The sequence below is a fragment of the Magnolia sinica genome, chromosome 19 (assembly GCF_029962835.1).
Source record: "Magnolia sinica isolate HGM2019 chromosome 19, MsV1, whole genome shotgun sequence".
In the NCBI taxonomy this organism is placed as follows: Eukaryota; Viridiplantae; Streptophyta; class Magnoliopsida; order Magnoliales; family Magnoliaceae; genus Magnolia; species Magnolia sinica.
The window spans coordinates 42326429-42347419 of record NC_080591.1 but is presented as its reverse complement, the minus strand read 5'-3'; the positions used below and the strand labels follow the sequence as shown (position 1 = coordinate 42347419).

General features: G+C 40.2%; 1 protein-coding gene across 2 annotated transcripts in view; it reads right to left on the bottom strand.

The window, feature by feature from the left end:
* Positions 1-4057: 4057 nt before the first annotated feature.
* The window catches only part of LOC131235499 (zinc finger transcription factor YY1), a 71383-nt gene continuing 54449 nt past the window's right edge, over positions 4058-20991 (bottom strand). For both annotated transcript variants that reach the window (XM_058232684.1, XM_058232685.1), the window contains one exon: positions 4058-4761. In XM_058232684.1, coding sequence (XP_058088667.1) covers positions 4228-4761 — 534 coding nt within the window. In that variant the 3' untranslated portion in view covers positions 4058-4227. The remainder of the gene's footprint in view (positions 4762-20991) is intronic.

The following is a 20991-nucleotide window of genomic DNA, read 5'->3' as shown; positions in this document are numbered from 1 at the left end:
TAATGATACCGCACATTTGTCAAATCCAGTGGCACTAGCCTCAAAAAGATCGGGCACCACGATCGACTTGCACATTGTCCACACAATCTGTGGTGAATGCCACAAGCATTCGATTTGGGCCCCCATCTTACTGATATAGATCCTAGCAATCGCAATTAGGGTCACGTTAGTCGGAGTCCAAGTGGCGAAAGGGTTCTCTAGCCTAGTTACGAAAGGGACTTTGGTACCGAAAGTACATGGCACTGTCTGACATCAGTAAAATGCCTTAATCATATGGTATGGGCCCTTGTCCAACTGAGTATAAGACCTACCCCAGCTGCTCCGGTAATTGTCATATACAAATTGGCTTTAAAGACAGCACTAACCCACTCCAAAGTCTTCCTTGAGGAAAAACTAATGGGGACATTTAATAAAACTCTTAATATATAAGAAGCTCATGATATATAATTATTTACATATATATCACAACCTTACAAGTAGGATTCAACTATTTATATGTATATTGGCGTGCTTTCTAGATAATTAAGAGTTTAACGGAATTGATATAATATAGTATTATGCAAAATATTATTGTATTGAATATGCTTTTTGCAAATACTCATGACTCTATTTTACCAACTATTTTATTTACCCTATCATGTGAATTCACACATTGCGGTTTAAAAGAAAATAGCTTACAAGTGAAATACATCATCATGCTTTGGTTAAGGAAAGTAGAGTAATTCGAATAAATAACATACACACTCTTACAGCTACACTCGTGATTACAGTAGGAGGAATACAAGGTATAAGGATGAAGAAATAGGCAGGTGGAAGCCCATGACATCCTCACAAACGTCAATAAGGTCTACTACTATCATTCGCATCCCCCCATTGACATTTCAAAACCAAATGCATTAGTACTTAAATTCGTTGAAGAGAATTTGCACATGCAGTTGATTCTCTATGATGCCAACAATATGACACGTCAAAGGGTTTGACATGTTGCATAGTTAACTGACTCCTTTGGCAGCAAACCCAATTCTCAAAAGTGCAACAGGGACAACAACTATGGTGAGAGGAACAGTCACCCTAAGGGTATGGATAACCATGCCAGCATATTTATAAAAAAAAAAAAAAAAAAAAAAAAAAAAAAAAAAAAAAAAAAAATAAAAATAAAAATAAAAAATGCCAAAGGTAAATGGCAGAAAGAAGGCGTGCTAACATTGTGGGAAGCAAGATAACTTTAATATTAAGTGTGGCAACCTACGAGAAGCAACTCACTTGGGAAGCAAATGCAAGTACCGCTCTCGTCTCACTTTCTATGATTCCCAAACGTGTAAACCTTTTCTACATTATCTAACATACTGGCATATTGCTGAAATTGTGATTGTGCAAAAGATCAAAAGGTATAGGATAGAATGTGAAGCAGGGGATGAGCATAGAGCATAGTAGTAGAGTAGCATTAGTGGATGATTTAGTTTAAGGTAGATAACCCAAGTTGATCTATAATTATTATTATTTTTTTTATTAAAAATGATTATTACGTTCAAATGAGAAATAGTAGTTTAAGTTGTGTATATGATTGGTTATTATTAATCATCCTCGATAACAATTCTCTACACTTTATTATTGTCATGTGTGATTCATAATGGAATGTTATGTGATTGACTTTCTCCACTCTATATGGTATCCCATGTTAGAAATTATGACACTAAATTTCATTCATAGACCTTAAGAGAGAGAGAAACGTGAATTCCCCTAATGAAATTAATACAAACCGGTAATAATGTCTTCATAAAACATCTAATCAGACAGAATTATAGATATTTTATCATCAATTACATATCCTGGTCTTTTGTGAAAGATCACAATCACCACCCACGTGATAGATATTGGTGATGAGAGTGATGGCTCTGGATATATCACCAAGTGATACTAGATAAATCACAAGTATAGTGTGGTTCCCATTATCGCATTGCTTTATGAATAGTGGATCGTGAGCACTGAAAACGAAATGATAATCACCATAATAAAGGGAAGAGGCACTAAAGATGAAATGTTGTTAATCACTACAATAAAGGGGAACGTTATTAGTGTAATTAATTTCCCACTCAGAAGACACCAATCAAAAGGTGTACCTAAATTGCATGAGAGGCGTTCCTGTTAAAACAGCCTTGTAATTCTCTCCACTTGTTTGGTATGATGATGTGCTGGATACCGGCTTGATTCTGATGCTGATATGGTAGCACTCTCTGATGAGTAAAGCTGCCTGATTATCAGACCAGGGCATCTACAAGTGAGCTCACCTACTTGCTAATTAACATTTTGGAAGATGCACAGCCATTCCAAAATTAGCAAACCTCTTCTTTGTCTACTGCAATGAGCAAAATTTTCTGTAGAGGAATCGTTGGCATCCATCCCCCCAGCAGAGCAGCGGTGACCAAAACTCAATCCAAAAAATCCCACAGAGCACCCCTTACTACAGCCTGTGCAACCTGACAGTATCTATATAGTGTGCTTGGGATTTCAGTTTGCAAAGCGGGCCTTAGGATCCAGTGGTCCACACCAAGGATATTTTGGAACCCCATTTTGTATGCCCCATACACCAAAGGTCATGCGTATGAGGAAACCCCAACTCTTTCAACAGGTAACCAGCAAGCAGAGGGTTAGGAAAATGCAATACGGCAATGGTCCATATTCAACTATAAAAAAAAGAACCAAAGAGTGACAGCCAGGGGCCTTCCAATGCCGGAGACTTAACGGTGCAGGGCATCCATAGTTGTTGACACTTGTACAAGCCAAAAGAAAAAAGTACCTAGATAGAACCAGATCCAGCTTTGTATACGACCCCTTTCAATACACAGTCCATTCAGATTAAAAATAAATAAATAAATGAATCAGATTACTTGAGAAATGGAGAAACTGTAGAAAAGAGAACTGACCATTAGAACCGAGCACACATGGACTTGTGAAAGTCAAGACACCACAGAAGAAGGAAATAAAAATGAATGAAAAGAAAAAGGGTCTTCGACATATGTCACCCTCCCATATAATAGTTAGGGCTGAATGTCAGGCGGGTTGGGACAAGTTGGTGATTAACCCTACCCCAACCCAAGGTTCTTATACCTTAACCCTAACCCAACCCAACCCAACGAATTCTCAACCCAAGCCCAACCCAAGCGGGCTCGGTCGGGTTAGTCGGGTTGGTTGGGTGGATTACATGCTAATATTTTTATTATTACATTAGTGTATTATATTTCAATACAAATCTTATTAGGAAAAACTACTCTAAAACTCGTGTTGTGTAGCACGCAATCTATTTGGGAGAGAAATCTGGCGTATCTTGTTAGCTTGAATCATCGAAAATAATGTGGACCAATGAGACCCTACGACACTGGAATTTAATGTGCCTTCAATTCAACAGAGGCGATCCACTCTCAATTATAATTTATAACTTATATATTGATCGGGTTCAGGTTGGGTTGAGCAACCCGAGCCCGACCCAAGTTTTATCGGGTTGGTGTTTGTATAGCCCAAGCCCAAGAATGAACCCGATACATCCTACCCAAGCCCAACCCAATGTCGGGTCGGTCACGGGTTAGTCGGGTTGAACCCGACCGACTTTCAGCCCTAATAATAACTTCCACATCCAAGATAAGTTGGCCATTAATGAGGACAATTAGCCATTAAATTTAACCATTGGCCATATGAAATGATGCTTTTGTACTTAACTTTACAGAGAAGAGAGAAGCATTCATTTTAGATGAAATCCAAATGGTGCCTGAACTAAACCATTGGATGGTGGATCAAAACTATCCAAATGTCATGGATAGCCTTTGGGTATTTACATAAGAGTACAATGAGAAATTCTCTCCTCTCTAAAAGTCTAGGGCAAAACGGGTTGTTTCATATGGCTAATGGTCAAGTTTGATGAAAAAGTATGCACATGGTGTTTTATGACCATATAGGGGGAAAAAAAAAAGAAGAGGAAAGTGTTTTTTGGCAATTCTGAAAAGAGAGGGAGGGAGTTGACATATAGCAAAAGGGAAGGGTGGTAAATGTCAAAAACTCAAGAGAAAAAATCCAACTGCCATTTTTTAAATTGGGTAAGCTGCTGCATTATTATTCGCTCTCAACTCATTGAGGGTTAAGGGAGGTACAACCAATTAGGTACAGCCAATTAGATACAGATCATCCATCTTATATTTATCATGCTTGCTTACATGGAGCCTGAAAGAAACCACCTTAGTCCTCATACTCCGTTTCTTCATCGTCTTCATTGTTCTCTGCATACCTCCATCCATCTTCTTTGACATTTTCACAGTCTTCTTCTGTTTCTTCACTATCTTCCTCACACATATCTTTGGCAGGCCATTGTTTCTGCATTGTGACATTTGCAGTCACAACGGGCAAACTCGACCCTTTCGCCATCTTAGAAGGTGGAACCACCTTTGAAATCAGCTTTGGTTTGCTTCGCTTCAAGTTCTTTCCATTGCTGCCTTTACCCGTGTAAGCATCTTGGTCACTGCCTTCATCCATATCGTTATTATCAATCTCGGGAGCTTGCTTGCCATTTTCTTCTGCGTTGTGACCAGGATGCTCTCTTCTCAAATGGAGATTCAGCTTATACTCATGAATGTAGGATTTCCCACAACCTTCATATGGGCAGGCATATGGACGATCAGAGGAAGCAGAGCCATAAACAACAGCAGGAGCCTTGGGGGTGCTGTGTAACTTCTCTGCTGGAGGGGCTTGTTTCATCACATCATTCGTCACGTTCTGGAGAAGATTTAATGAAACATATCAAAACAGGGTTTCAATGTTCAATGCTCTTAACTTAAAATATAGGATGCTTTTACTCTTCTTCTCAGAATTTCATGAAGAAACCGACATCTGCTGATTCAACCATCTCAGAATCCTTTGAAAAAATAAATAAATAAATAAATAAAAGAAAGAAAGAAAGAGAAAAAGAAAAAGAAGAAGAAGAAGCAAACAAACAAACAAAACCAAAAAGTAGATCAACACGGATACATGATTTGGTAAGGATTTGTACTATCCAGATGAACTGCAAACATACATCTTTCTGCTCCATAGCATTCCAAACATCTAGCCACATGATCCGGTGACCCAGACAAAGGTTTGAAACTCTCCAAGTTTGACTCTTGATTCACCCAAATCCACCCACTTTTCAACAGAACTGAGTTGAGAAGTCAGAATACACCCTGTGGAAAAAAGGGACTTGTCTGAGTTTTCCTGAGTTTTTGCATGACTCGATGCATTTCCTGAGTCAAAAGAAACTCTTCCAATAAATTCTATTGTGAAATCCAAACACGATCAACCATGTTAGGATCTGAAGAAGAGGGGCCGGATTGATGGACAACACAGATCCCAGTGGATGTCAAGAAGATAGATTTGTGCTTGGTCATCTTTTTACTGATGTCAGAGAGCAAAGCCGATCATATCCCTAGCAAAGGATGGGTATCTCCAGATAGGCAGGTGAAGATTTTAGCCTGTTGGAGCAAGATGGAAGGATTGTCACAACAACCAGCATGGTTCCATATGGGCGTGTGCTACTGCACGCTTGGGATGTGTAGACATTTGCAGTTTCAGAATCTTGCATCAGCACCATAGTATTAAAAACAGTTATGTAATGGCAGTAACAGCTTCTACATGGCGGTAACAGTGGAAGCCACTACGAGAAACGAGGCTGTAATGCCCATTCTGACAAAAAAATGGCCCGTAACAGTGCCGTGATGGCTGTGACGGGCAAATACATTTTCTTCCTTTAGGAAAATGAAAAATGTCCATTACATGGCCGTAAAGACCATCATCGGAGCTGTAAAGGCCGTTACAGCCCATATCATAATGGCCATAAGGCTAGCGCTACGGCCACTGTTACCATTCTTGAATACCTTGATTAGTAAAGTTGTAGAGGTTGATCCTGGGCTCACTGAAGATCTTGAACTTGGGAGAGTAAATTATATTTGATGGTGTGTTTAACTATGCTGGTAATTCCACTAATGGTTGAAGGGAGGGCACATGCAGTGAAGATGAGGGAAGAAGGTAAACACTAGCATTTCAAGGCCAATTGCATTTCTTGTAGCCTTTTCCATGATCCATCAAAACCGCAGGGCCAATAGGAAGCCATAAGTAGGAACATGATAAGTGGGACGAGGATATGAGGAAGGCTAAGGCTGACATGGAAGGGTTAGAGTGATGCCATGTGTGCTCCTGCTGTGTGGATAGAGGCCACGTGCCATCTAAGGTCACGCTGCTAACCCTCAAATACAAGTTGAGAAGACGTGTGTGCTTGGATGGCAGCCTGTGGAGGATGTGGCATGCCTTGGCTGTTGACATTAAAAGCATAGACGTGCGTCATCACCCTATTGCTATGACCAGTGTTCGAAATATCGGTATCGGGTTACGTATCGCACCCTTGGGATACGGATACATATCGGTTATCGCATGGGATATATCGGTTGTATCGTGTAATGTTGTTGTTGGAAACATAGGGAAACATTGGAAATTGGTCGATTTTTTCAATGAAATTTCAGTGATTGTTAAAAAAGACATCAATACATACTTACAAATCAAAACATTACAAAAAACAAGTGCATATGATAAGTTTTCTTTGTATGGGGTCCTAATCTATGTGTTTTCTAACTGAATTGATGCAAATAAATTACAAGTCTATTCATAAGCAATACATTCAAAACAAAAGAAGAATCATTAGATTAGGTTACATACATGTTTGATTTTGATCGTCTTTCAATTTTCTACAACTCGGTCCTTCTCCTCCAAATCTCCAAATTGAAGCTCCCAATCCATGATTTTTCATACAAAACATGAAAAATCATGGCTTTGTAACAATTTGACACTAATTTAACATGATTTATAGAAAAAAGGATCGAAAAAAAAAAAAAAAATGCTCACCGGATCGAACATGGGGGATATATCTCACTACTTGTGTGTTTCGTATCGCACAGGTGGGATACAAGATATATTGTGGGATATATCGGTTAATATCGTCGATATTTAAAACATTAGCTATGACTAGGAGTACTTCAGAAATTTTTCAAATGCAAACATATTGCCTGATTATTTTATTTGTAATAAGAAAGAATATATCGCCAGCTTTCAAAAATATTGACAGATGAGTCAGAGGATTGACATTACCCCCCCTCGATCATATGAAAATATCCCTGCCAACCATGGAGATGGGTGGCTCACTTTCCTTTGGGTCTGCAAAGCCTTGTAATAAGCCTCTAAAAGTTTGGTAGCAGGTGTCTTTTTTTCTAGTAGGAGTAATGAGGAGCCATATTGCTATGACTAAGTGTACTTCAGAAAATTTTCAAATGCAGATATATTGCCCAATTATTTTATTTGTAATAAGAAAGAATATATCGCCAGCTTTCAAAAATATTGAAAGATGAGTCAAAGGATTGACATTACCTCCCCTTCATCATATGAAAATATCCCTGCCAACCACACAGAGATGGGTGGCTCACGTGCCTTTGGGTCTGCAAAGCCTTGTAAGCCTCTAAAAGTGTGGTAGCAGATGTCTGTCTTTTTTTTCTGGTAGGAGTAATGAATGAGGAGCCAAATTCTCTAGAGACATTATTAAGTGGAGTGCGGTCGGTAATGACGGATAGCAAGGAATTTAGTGTGGCACTGGGTACCGAACCTATAGCCAGGAGACCTGAAGGTGCTACAGCCTACAGGGGAATGCGGGGTGGTGAAAGGTGTTTTTAGTGAGATTTTGATGGTTGACTCATTACAATCATCAAGCAGAGGCAAGAACGATGACATAGTCAAATTCATCACAGAAGAACATCCACCCATTCTGAACAGTGCCAAGGACAAGAAAGGCTGTGGAGTGGTTATGAATGAAAAAGTGATGATCAAGTAACAAGTTTGGCAGAACACTCGGATTATTGTATGATGGTGAGAGTTGGGACTTGGACAAGCTATTCTGTGAACTAGATGAAAGAGGCCAAGCTCCGAGAAAGGGTGAGTAGCAATTCCAGCAACGAAAGAAAAGGTAGGAAGCTGGCAAATTTGCGGCAAGGCGACTAATTTGGTTGGGTCAAAATTAAGAAAAAGGTATGGAGAAGGAGCAGGGGATAAAGCCTAATGAAGATAGTTTTCTGGAATGTTAAGAGGGTTGGGAAGTTCAGGATTATCGTCTCACAGTGAACTATTTATTAAGACGGAGGGAAGTCAAGTTGTTATGTTGCAGGAATAGAAACTTTATAACATGACTAATTCCATTATTGATGAGTTGCAGGCATGTAGAAACAAGGGCTTTGTTTTCCTTCAGACTCTGGGCTTAGCTGGGGCCATTATACTATCACGTGGAACAGTGACAAAATAATGATAAAAGAGCATTGGATCGTATAGTTCTCGGTCTCGGCAGTCTGTTCATGCATTGGTGAAATATTGACGTTAACCGTTGTCTATGAACCAAATTATTTTTGCCGACTCTGTTTTGGGACAACTTCTCAGGGACATGGGACGGAATCTCCCGTATCATGGGTGGGTGTTTTGGGCAGTAGTGGGAGTTTAAAACAATCAGATATGTGCATGAGAAGTTAGGTGGCAAACATATTACTGCGTCGATGAAGAGTATTCAGACAGAGGAGTCAGTTGAGAGCAGCAACAGATAAAAATGGGAACAACACTGTTGTAGATGTTGCTGGGGTTCTTCAGCTTATTTGAGAGGGTTTACAACTGCGAAGGAAGAAGATGCCAGAGGCAGAATGTCCCGCATGACTACCGAAAGAGGCCTAGAGACACGTGTCTTAATGTGGATGATCTCTCAGTCAACAAGACATCTAGTACAAAAACAAAAATCAAAGTAGGGTTTGTGAGGAAAGCATGCCGCGTGCGGTCAGTGCTAATGTGATTGCTCATGCCAACAATATATTAGTTCTGCCATGTGCAAGTTTTCCATATCAATTCCTCTAGGCTTCAAAGAGAACCTTTCAGTCCAATTTTAGGTAGAGAGAGAGAGTGGATTCTTCAGGTATGTCCTCGCCTTTCTTGTCTGCAGAGAGTCACACCATTGTGTTGTTTCATTGGTTTGATGCAGTAGAAGCTTCAAATCTGTCTGCAGTACTGAGCAGCATGGCTTTTGTCGGATAGTGGTAAATTGGCTTGGTGATTGGAGAGGGTTCAATAAGTTATGAAGTCCAGATGATGGGGGATCTAACTATGGACTCCGGACATAATCAGGCAAGGAAAAGAGCTCTGCAGGGTGCGGAATGGAAAGAGACATGGATTGTTTAGTCATATCCATAGTTAGCAAAACTTCGTACGGCAAAATATATATACACATATATACAGGAAGTGTTTGTGTTCATTTCAGTCTCGATCATAAAAGTAAATAATAAAAAATCATAGTAAAAAATACAAAAATGCAAAAAGTTTTGAAAATTGTTAAGTTCAAAAGCCTAATGCAGTTTGGACACCAAAAAAACGAAGTGAATATATATATATATATATATATATATATATATATATAGAGAGAGAGAGAGAGAGAGAGAGAGAGAGAGAGAGAGAGAGGCATGCTCACCTACGCACGTGCGCACCTTTGCACACATGTCATGGGTGTCGAATCCGAACGGTCCATAAGATGTGGAATCCCATGAAACCTCTGGGGGTGAATTTTCACCCTGATCTAAGATTCTAGTGGGCCATAGCAAAGAGAAATTCAAATCAAGGGAAGAAATTGTTTGCATTTTTCATGGCCCACCGAAGTTTTGGTTCAAAGTAAAAATTGGTACCAGGGGGTTTCATGAGGTTCTGCTTCATGTGGACCGTTCGGATTTTCGAGACTCATCATATATGATGAGTTCTAAAAAAAAGTTTGTATGTAGTCCGTACAAACGGGGTCGCAGGTGAGCGTTCCGCTATATATATATATATATATATATATATATATATATATATATATATATATATATATATGAGCATATTTTGTGTATTTATTATATATAAATAAGGTTATTTAAAAATAAAAATAAAAAATCTCTATATGCATGAATAATAATGTAAGTAGATAGTTAAATGATGTTCATTGTCTCTCTTGAATCTTTCCTTCAAGTAGTCATCATAAATCAATCCGTCTCTACTAAAATTTCCACTTTCTACTCAATTGTATAAATGGGTGGCAATGACTAATCTCTATTTTTGCAATTTCCTCCAAAAGGACCTTTTTTTTTTTTCCTATCTTTGAAATATACAAGGTTTAAAATGCTTGACGACCAATTATACGAGGAGCTTTTTTTTATTCTTCTTAATACGGAGTTTTGCCAACAGTGGTCATATCAAAGTTCCCCTCTAGTGAGGTTATGATGGTGGTGGTGATTCAATCTAGACAAATATTAGGTGGAGATGCAACACGATTGAAGATGAAGAGGCTAGAAGCCTGGGCTTGTAGAAGTTGATGCCTCCATCTGAAAACTAGATCTTGTCTCCTACTAGACATGTAGAAGTTGACACCACTGTCTCAAAGCCACATATTGTCTCCTACTATAAGTGGGGGCATAACCCTTTGGTTCTTAGGTCGAGCTCCAATGTAGCCAGGGAGGGTAACGGTAGAATCAATATGGCCAATGGGGAAACACGGGAAAAACGGTGGAATTTTCAGCGAAACTTCAGGAGATGTTAAAATGTACATACTTACATATGTAGAAAAAAATAAATAAATAATTGTAAAAAGGGTCCTAAAAGCATGTGTTGTTGTAAGAAACCAGTCCAACCATCCCATCTTGACCTATTTAACCATCCAACCTTCCATTCAAACATCCATCGATATTGCAAAATATCAACAACACATGATATTTCACCAAGAAATCGTCAACAATTGGAAAGGAAACGAAAGATTGCAATCTCAATATTGCGCATGTTGCAATATCAATAATATCGAGATATTATTAATATTATCTATGATAAATTGAACAGTACATACGAACGCGTGCCCATGAAAAAAAAAATTGAAATAAAAAATCTTCTAATAAACAAAATTTTGATGATATCAATATGTTGGCGATATTATTGAAATATTTTTTATTTCATTGTTAAATATACTTCAAGTCTTTGGCAATTGTGCTAAGCTACTCGCCTTCACCTAAACAAAGAGCGGTTTAGGAAGGTTGGCACTGGGTGTCTAAACCGGAGACATCACGCCTGCAGTGGGAATGGTTTCGCCACCGCAAACGAGAATACTCGAGGAAGACTGTGAAATACAATAGAAACTACCTTAACTGAAATTCGAACACTACTTGTATGGCACATATACAATTTATAATTAATCTCTAAGCGGCCGTGTATCATCCATCACTCTCTGCCAAGGTATCTCTTCATGTAATAGTAAGGGTAAAAAAGGTGGTCACTTTCCTTCTTCATTGGGTAAGATGAAGAACATTTTTTGTTGCATACTGAACTTTAAGCAAAAACAACAAAAGAAGAAGAGGAAGAAGCACATTGTACTCGGGTTTCTATTTGGATGTGTGGAACTTATGGTTTAGTGATCTAAACAATTGATATATTGGTACCCATTGTGGATAGAGCTACACCAAATAAATCTTTTACTTGACAGTCCTAATCTTTCAATTTATGACATGCAAATAGACCATTGAGAGGAGAAACATAGCCAACAATGTGCCCTGTGTTTGTGGCTATATTTGTGGCTGGAATCTTCCAACATAAGGGGGTATCATCCATCAACTATTACAACAACCAAAAGATGGATCGTGTGGATGACTGAAACATTGGCCCACCTGACCAAAGGTAAGATTGCAACTATATAATCTGATGGGGACATCTCGCGCACATGCAACCCCCCCAACGCACATACGCAAGGAGGCAGAGGGCCCCACCGTCGATCTAGATCGATGAGGATGTCCAAGGAGGGCCTCCTAGTTAGAAGACTGAGTTTTGGTTCGTTGGAGCGGGTTCGATAGTCAAATGAAGCCCATCATGGGTTCTCATGATCGTGGCCCACTAGTCTGATTAGTCTCATATTTTAGGTTTTGCTTATTAATGTTATTTAGAATATCATGGACGGTTTAGATTACTTTGATTAGTTATTATTTGTGTTTACTTCATCGCCAAGTAATAGATTGCGCACATGGCGCGAGTTTTAGGGGTATGGGGTTTTCTTATAAATTAGCACCCCTTGTAGGTTTTTTCTCAATAAAGATTAATAAAATTGTCGCGTTTTCCTGCTCCTTTCCGAGTTATGAAAACCTAATTGGGTGCGAAACTCTCCCTTCTTTGAAGGGCTAACTACTCTGGTGTGAAGCCACATCTATCCCGATTCGCTCTCATCTTCTACCATCCACCCTTCTCATCTCCCACAATCATCTGCACTACAAATTTATCATTTATTGCATCAATTTTCCTCTCTTCAACAGGATTCCAGAATATGGCCCTGCAGGAGGGCTGAAACTTCAGCGGAGCACCACGCGCGGACTGAACCTCGGATCGGGCTGAAACTTGGAGGGTGTGTGGCCCAGCGCTGACCGACCAAACCCAAGAAAGCATTTTTTTAGTTCGTGGACCCCACAGATGTGCGGCCAGCCATCAACGCACGTGCATCAGACCCAACTTGCAGTCCACACACACGAGCTGGCTACAAGTTCTCTCTCTCCTCTTTTTCACTCCTCTCTCACCTGATTTTCCTAACCATAGATTGTCTTAAATCCCAATTTTTATACCCTTTTCTTCAACCCTAAGGTTCCCCGAATTGAACCTATGAATCTCTTGGATTGGGGAAATATGTCTGTGCATGTGTGGATGAATTTACTCTCCTTTAAGCATTGTTTGGTCTATAATTTTACTTGATCCAGCCCTAGCATGTGTAGGCCTAGACCCACATAGATTCCCCTCATTAAGTGCTTGACGTTATGTGAGATATGGAATTTTATGTGATTCTTTGAACTAGTGTGATCTAAAGCCTGAAAATCTTGCACATCATATTTGAATTTCATTTCCTGCATCAAATTTGGTATCAGAGCATAGGGTTCTTATAGGGGAATGCATCACATGTTTAGGGTTTAGTTGTTTATGCCCATTACGCATCAATTCTCATCATATATGGCTATTTAGAGGTCCAAAAACCCTAACAAAAGTTGCTGAAGTTTTCTGTTATACCCTTATTTGAATTATTTTAGAAATTAACTTAGCTTTCTATTTCTAGGTTTAGAAAATTTCCTTTTCTGCTTTTAGAAACTAATTTTTTAGAAACTTTCTTAATTTGTTTTTAGAAACTTTCCTTTTTCGTTTTTAGTAACTAGGTTGCTTTTTTTTAGAAACTGTCCTAATTTGTTTTTTTGAGAAACTTTCCTAATTTGTTTTTAGAAACTTTCCTTTTTCATTTTTAGAAACTAGGTCGTTTCTTATATGTGTGTGTGTGTGTGTGTATGTGTGTGTGTGTATTTTTGAAAGATAACTTGCATTAAAGAGGAAAAAGGAACAAAGGGAAAAAGGGATCTGTTGAGAAGGCAAAAACCATTAAAACAAAAAGGAAAGAAAATCTACATTAATCCCATCTATATGGGAAGCCCACTCCGCTATCAAGCACTTAACCAGGGAAGACACAAAGTGGGCAGGACGAGCTTTGTTCTGAAAACACCTATTATTCCTCTCAACCCAGACGGCCCACCAAGTAGCCATAATTGCCATACGCCAAATCCGGGTGGATTGTTTTCCTATTGCTACTCCATGCCATGCCTTGAGGAGAATGTCCACGTCTTTAGGAAAGCACCAGAATATCTTGAAGCATAGGAGAATGTCTGCCCAGATGGAATAGATGTACGGACAATGGATGAGGAGATGATTCACTGTTCCTTCTACAGCAAAGCGACAAACGCAGATATTGGGGAGGATCATTCCCCTTTTCTAGAGATTATCTACTGTGAGGATCCTATCGTTTCCAGCCAGCCACCCAAACACCTGGACCTTAGGAGAAACGTCATATTTCCAAAAGGAATAAGGACACTGAGAGGTGGAAACAGCCTTAGTGGTGGAGAGAATGTTGAAGAGAGATCTCACGGAAAAGTGAGATGATTTATCTGCTTTCTAGACAATGTTATCTTCCCGAGACTGGTTTCGGTGAATGTGCTGAATGTGTTCCATAAGAGCCGCAAGATCCTTAATTTCCTAGTCCTCAAGGTTTCTTCTACTTTGAATATTCCAGACCATGACGTTCGCTTCCATAGAGTAATTGTCAGATATGAAACTATTTTTCTTTGCTGCGATCCGAAAGATAGAGGGGAATCTGTCTTTAGCGGTAAGTCACCTACCCACGTATTTTATGTCGGTTTTTCAATGCCTGGCTACTATTCTCAAATCCATTGACGATCTTAGACGCAAGTTCCTATGGCAGGGTAGGGAAGAAAAGGAGAAATTCCCTCTGATGAAATGGAAGCAGGTATGCACACAGATAGAGGATGGTGGGGCTGGTATAAAAGATTTAAAACTGATGAATCAAGCTTTATTAGGTGAGTAGATCTGGAGGCTTGGCAATGAGAGGGATTGCCTATGGAATAAAATTATCAAGGGTAAATACAGGACATCTTCTGGAGGATGGTGGACGAGCGACTCTTCTTTGCATAGGGCCTCTTCAATTTGGAAAGGAATTTGTCGCATGAAAGACGTGGTGGTGAAGGGCACAGGCTTCGAAGTGGGAAGGGGTGACTGTATCCGTTTCTGGACCTTCTTATATTTTGACAACTATATTGCTGAATTTTGGTAGCGTTTTTCCTCATATAGAGTCTCATAGATCATTTAGTCCCATTTTGTCGCATATAGTCGTAGTAGAAGGTCCTTAGGTTGAGTTAGCAGTTGTATGCCCACACGTATGGGTCGTGGATTTGGTTTGCACCCTACACTAAACATGGAGCAATTGCAAGAATCAGTGAACAAGTTGATCCAGCAGGTTGAGTCGTTGCGTAAGCGCTTGGAACAACGTATGGACCAACGCTTTAAGCAGCTTGATGTGCGCATTACCCAACTAAAGACCTTCGCCAGGGCAAACCCCACCATTGGTAAAGATGCTCAATCTCAGGCAGGTGGTTAGGAAGATAAACCTAGGAAACCTGTCGATCTTGTCCCTATGTCACTGTCCCATAGGTCATCAGAGTCTGCAGAGTCTTTTGCACATCACATTCATTCATGGCATCAAGAAATCAGGCAAAAGATCATGACTAGTAATGAACACTACTCACTTTCTGCAGACCAACATAAACTTTTCAAGGAATTCAATGTAAGGGACCATGTGATGGTCCGCATCAGGCCAGAGCGATACCCTTACACGCGCATAGCGCTGGACCATTCAAAATTATAAAACGAAATGGTCTCAATGCATATGAGGTAGATCTTCCACCTTCCATGGGAATTAATCCCACATTCAATGTGAAGGATCTAGTTGCGTCTCAGGGGACCACTGATACATTGTCCGGCCTGTCACCTAACCATCCTGATTCCCTAAACTTTTCCCTTAATCTATGGCCCCCTCCCGACCCATCTTCCCAGCCTCTACCTCCCATACCTACCCTTCCCACACCCAGAGAGGAGATGGAGGATATTTTGGACCATCAAATAATATCTACGTCGGACGACGGGTTTCAAAAGTTCTTGGTCCAGTGGAAGTCACGCCCAGCTTCAGACAGTACATGGCTCGCTGAGGAGGAGCTTCAAAGACTTGATTCTTACATCTTACAGCGGTTCAGGAGTTTTGTTTCGCCAATGGCGAAACCTTCGCAGCCGGGGAGAATTGATGGGGACATCTCGCGCACGTACTGTTTGAAGCTGGCGTGCAACTTCCTCATTGGCGACGTCCAAGGAGGGCCTCCCCCCCCCCCCCCCCCCCCCGAAAAAAAAAAAGGAGGGTCTCACCGTCGATCTGGATCGATGACGACGTCCAAGAAGGGCCCCCTAATTAGAAGACTGGGTTTTGATTTGTTAGAGTGGGCCCAATAGTCAAATAAAGCCCATCATGGGTTCTCATGATTGTGGCCCACTAGTCTGATTAGTCTCATATTTTAGGTTTTGCTTATTAATGTTATTTAGAATATCATGCACGGTTTAGATTACTTTGATTAGTTATTATTTGTGTTTACTTTATTGCCAAGAAATAAGTTGCGCACATGGTGCGAGTTTTAGGGGTATCGGGTTTTCTTATAAATAAGCACCCTTTGTAGGCTTTTTTCTCAATGAAGATTAATAAAATTGCCACGTTTTCCTGATCATTTCCGAATTATGAAAACCTAATTGGGTGCGAAGCCCTCCCTTCTTCGAAGGGCTAACTACCATGGTGTGTAGTCACATTTATCCCAATTCACTCCCATCTTCTACCATCCACCCTTCTCATCTCCCACAATCATCTGCGCTACAAATCTGTCCTTTATTGCATCAATTTTCCTCTCTTCAACAGGATTCTAGAATCTGGCCCTGCAGGAGGGCTGAAACTTCGGTGGAGCACCACGTGCAGACCGGACCTCGAATCGGGCTGAAACTTGTGGCCCAGCCCTAACCGACCAGACCTAAGAAGGCATTTTTTTTGGGTTCATGGGCCCCACGCACGTGCGGCCAGCCATCAGCGCACGTGCGTCAAACCCAACATACGATCCACACACGCGGGCTGGCTACAGGTTCTCTCGCTCCTCTCTTTCACTCCTCTCACCTGATTTCCCTAACTCTAACCCTAGATTGTCTTAAAACCCAATTTTTATGCCCTTTTCTTCAACCCTAATGTTCCCGAATTGAACCTGTGAATCCCTTGGATTGGGGAAATATTTCTGTGCATGTGTGGATGAATTTACTCTCCTTTAAGCATTGTTTGGTCTATAATTTTACTTAATCCAGCCCTAGCACATGTAGGCCTGAACTCGCATAGATTTCCCTTGTTGAGTGCTTGACGTTATGTGGGATGTGAAATTTTGTGTGATTGTCTCTGAACTAGTGTGATCTGAAGCCTGAAAATCTTGCACAGGTTCTCTCGCTCCTCTCTTTCACTCCTCTCACCTGATTTCCCTAACTCTAACCCTAGATTGTCTTAAATCCCAATTTTTATGCCCTTTTCTTCAACCCTAATGTTCCCGAATTGAACCTGTGAATCCCTTGGATTGGGGAAATATTTCTGTGCATGTGTGGATGAATTTACTCTCCTTTAAGCATTGTTTGGTCTATAATTTTACTTAATCCAGCCCTAGCACATGTAGGCCTGAACTCGCATAGATTTCCCTTGTTGAGTGCTTGACGTTATGTGGGATGTGAAATTTTGTGTGATTGTCTCTGAACTAGTGTGATCTGAAGCCTGAAAATCTTGCACATCATATTTAAATTTCATGTCCTGCATCGTAATCCCAATTCCCATATCTTTAGGTCAAGTAACATGTAATTCATCTCCACTTTTGGGAATAGAGGGTGGCCTTCTTATTCTCATAAAATTTTCATTTTGAAAACATCTAAACTTTAATTCATTGGGAACTGAACATAGCCCACTTATTTGCATTTATACAAAAATACATTCAACAAATGCTTCCACTGTTGTAACACCTGATAATGCATCTTTCAATGTTGTAACTCCAGAGTGGCAAATGCGTGTAACTGCCCTTAAAAAGTTACAAGATGATCACTTTTGCAGGGCCCTTTGTATTTTCACATATACATGATTAAATTACTTAAATGCCCTTCACGTGTTGGTGCAATGTTATTTTAGATGGCCATTTTTGCAATTTCATAGTAGCAGGAAAATAGAATAAGGAAGAACAATGAACAAAGCAATCAGCTCCAAGGAGTAGGAAAATTAGGAATTTACTAAAAAGGCCCTTTCAAATAGTAGCTCTAAAAAGACCCATCTTCAGTTTGCGAATGACACTATATTATTTTTTGAAGCGGAGGTAGCCTTGGTTGATAACTTGTGAAAGATTATCACTTGCTTTGAAGTTGTGTCGGGGCTGAAGGTGAATGATCTCAAATGTGAGTTGCGGTGCACTTGTGAGAGGAAGAGGTAAGAAAGTTTGCAGAGATCTTTGGGTGTGGGCAGGTAACTTTCCATCCACATACTTAGGTCACCCTTTTTATATCGGCAAGCCAGCTAGGCACTTATAGGATCTAGTGATCGAGAGAATTGAAAGAAAGCTCTCTTGTTGGAAGAGTAGGCATTTGTCGCTTGGGGGCTGGTTGACTTTGATCAAAGCAGATTTCTCTAGCATGCCCATTTACTTCATGTCGCTTTTTAAAGCCAGATATCAGTGCTTGATAAACTGGAGAAGTTAAGGCGCAATTTCCTTTGGAGGGGTAAAGACCTAGTGAAGAAGTTCCATCTTCTAAAATGGGAGGATGTGTGTAAACCGATCCAGGAGGAGGGAGCTGGTTTGAGAGTGTTGGACACTATGAACAAGGCTCTTTTGGGAAAATGGTTGTGACAATTCACTACGGAAGACCACAGCTTGTGGAAAGGGGCAATATCTGCGAAATATGGAACAAGCTATGGGGGATGGTGGTTAAAGGAGACCTCCAGGTACAAAGCTTTGGGTATCTTGAAAATTGTGCTTGCAATAGCCCCAAGATTCAAGGAAGAAGTCCTTTATTCGGTGGGAGATGGTACCCAGATTCTCTTTTGGGAAGATCATTGGCTGGGTGATCGTCTCCTTAAAGCTGCATTTCCAAGCCTGGCTGCGATTGCAATTGACAAGAACGTGAGTATTGCTGATTGCTTCTCAATAAATGAAGGGGGTATGGTGTGGGCGCCTCCATGTCGCAGAGGTTTGAGCGATGAGGAAGTTGAGACGTTCATCAGGCTTTTGGACAAGTTGAATTCAGCAATGATAGGCGATGAAGGGGAGGATGTGCTGATTTGGAGAGACCAGAAAACTGGTTGTTTTTCAGTCTGATCCTTTTATAAGAAGCTAGCAACTCCTATCTTGGCCCCTTCGTTTTTAACTACCGGTTATGGAAGTATGGTGCTCCACCAAAAGTGGCTGCTTTTGTGCGGTTGGTGGGAAGGAACAGGATCCTTACTGTCGTCAATCTATGCAACAGCTTCCCAACATTTGCCTCCCATGCATGGGGGATGCAGAATATATGGATCACCTTTTTATTCATTGTTCGTTTGCAAGGAAGATATGGGAATCCTTCTTATCAATGTTGAACATCGGTTGGGTTATGTTGGCGTCCATCCCCTCCTTTCTTGCCTCTTGGGATGAAGGAGGCTTCGGGAAAGAAGGCCTTTGGCACTTGGCGGCCATGGCTACCTTGTGGGCGATTTGAGTAGAAAGGAATAGGAGGTGTTTCGAAAACAAGCTGGACTCCGTGGAGGGAACCTTTCGGAAAGCTTTGTCTTTGAGTTTTGATTGGGCCACGGGTTTAAGGATTTGGATCCTTATGTTATTATTGCCCTTTTGGGCATCTAGTTTTTTCCCTTTGCTGTTTTGTTCATTCTTTTTCCACTTTGTGTGGCTCTTAATAAAATTTGTGTTACCTCTCAAAAAAACAAAATTAGTATAGATATTGTATTTGTAGAGCTAAAATACGTATGTAAGATATCTTGAAATTCCCTCCTTTAAAGTAGTATAGATAAGAGGATTTTTCAATAAATAAAGCAAATATAAGGTTATATAACATAGGAGTTAATATTCAAGTTCGCCATGAAAGAAAAAAATAATAATAACGAAAAGTTAGCAAACCTTTACATTCATTTCTTTTCTTCTAAAATTTTCAATCTTTATATTTTACTCATAAATTTACTATACACACACACACTGATGCGGACACAGGTGCATTCAAGGTGTACCAACGAAGAAAGCGCCAACCACAAGTGCCGTCCTTGTGGATAGGCGAATATTGAGGAGCTGAAGACCTTTCACATGTGATTGGACATATAGAAGACCCCACTTAGGGAAGACACATGTGAAGGAAGATTGGAGAAAGAGGACCGAGCGCCCAAACTTTCCCATACTTATGTTATTTGCACGTTTTTTGACTTAGTTAGCGGTCTTTTAGTAATCTTATATCTTTATTTGCTTATCCTAGGGGTATTTTAGTAATTTTATGTCTTTATGTGCTTATTTAAGTGGGGTAAAGCCCTAAACACGAATTTCAACTATTGATGAATGAAAAGCAAACCCTTTGGTTGCCTCCTTTCTCTCTTCTCTCTAATGGTGCTTCTTCTCTCCCCTTGATCTTCTTCTTCTAATTTCTTCTTGTGCCCCTCCAACTTCCTCAAGGTAATAACTTTCTTTCTTCTATTTTTTTTTTTGTTTTGGCTAATTCCTCTTCGATCAAAATCTTGAGAACCGATCTAAACCCTAAATCCCCAAATTCTCAAATCCCTAATCCGAGAAACTTCTTGGTTCTTCGGACTAGTGATCTTCATTGATCGATTGGGTGTGACCATGCAAGATCGGGAGGTCTCATCCCTCGCCGGATCCAACCTAAGTAGTAATTGAATTCCATACTCCATGGTTGTAGTGATGGCCCGCTCCATTGCATGTTTCCTTTATGATTTTCTCAGTTATGATGATTATTGTTAGAATTTTAGATCATTTATTCCTTTTATTTCCGCTGTTTAATTATCTCCATGAGCATGCATCATAATTAGGACTGTCCTGCGTCACACACACACACACACACACACACACACACACACACACATATATATATATATAATAAAAATAAAATCTGACATAAGTCACCGAGAAGACTCGCGTGAGTCAAACTTTTTGAGCAGGCTGAGTAGTCCTAGTCTCAAATTCTGCAACCTTGATCCAGCCTGCTGATCTAATATCATTGCAAATGAGAGAAGCCCCAAAACTCTTCCAGAATGGAAGATCCAAACACATGGATCTTTAGCCTACTTTGAATGTGGAATGGGGTTTTTGTTACTTTTAACCTTCTATTTGCAAGTAATCAAAGGGTTAGGATCTTCCACATTCAGAGGACCCTAAATTCCTCATTTGAACGTGACCAATAACCAATTTCCTGACGATGATGAAGGGC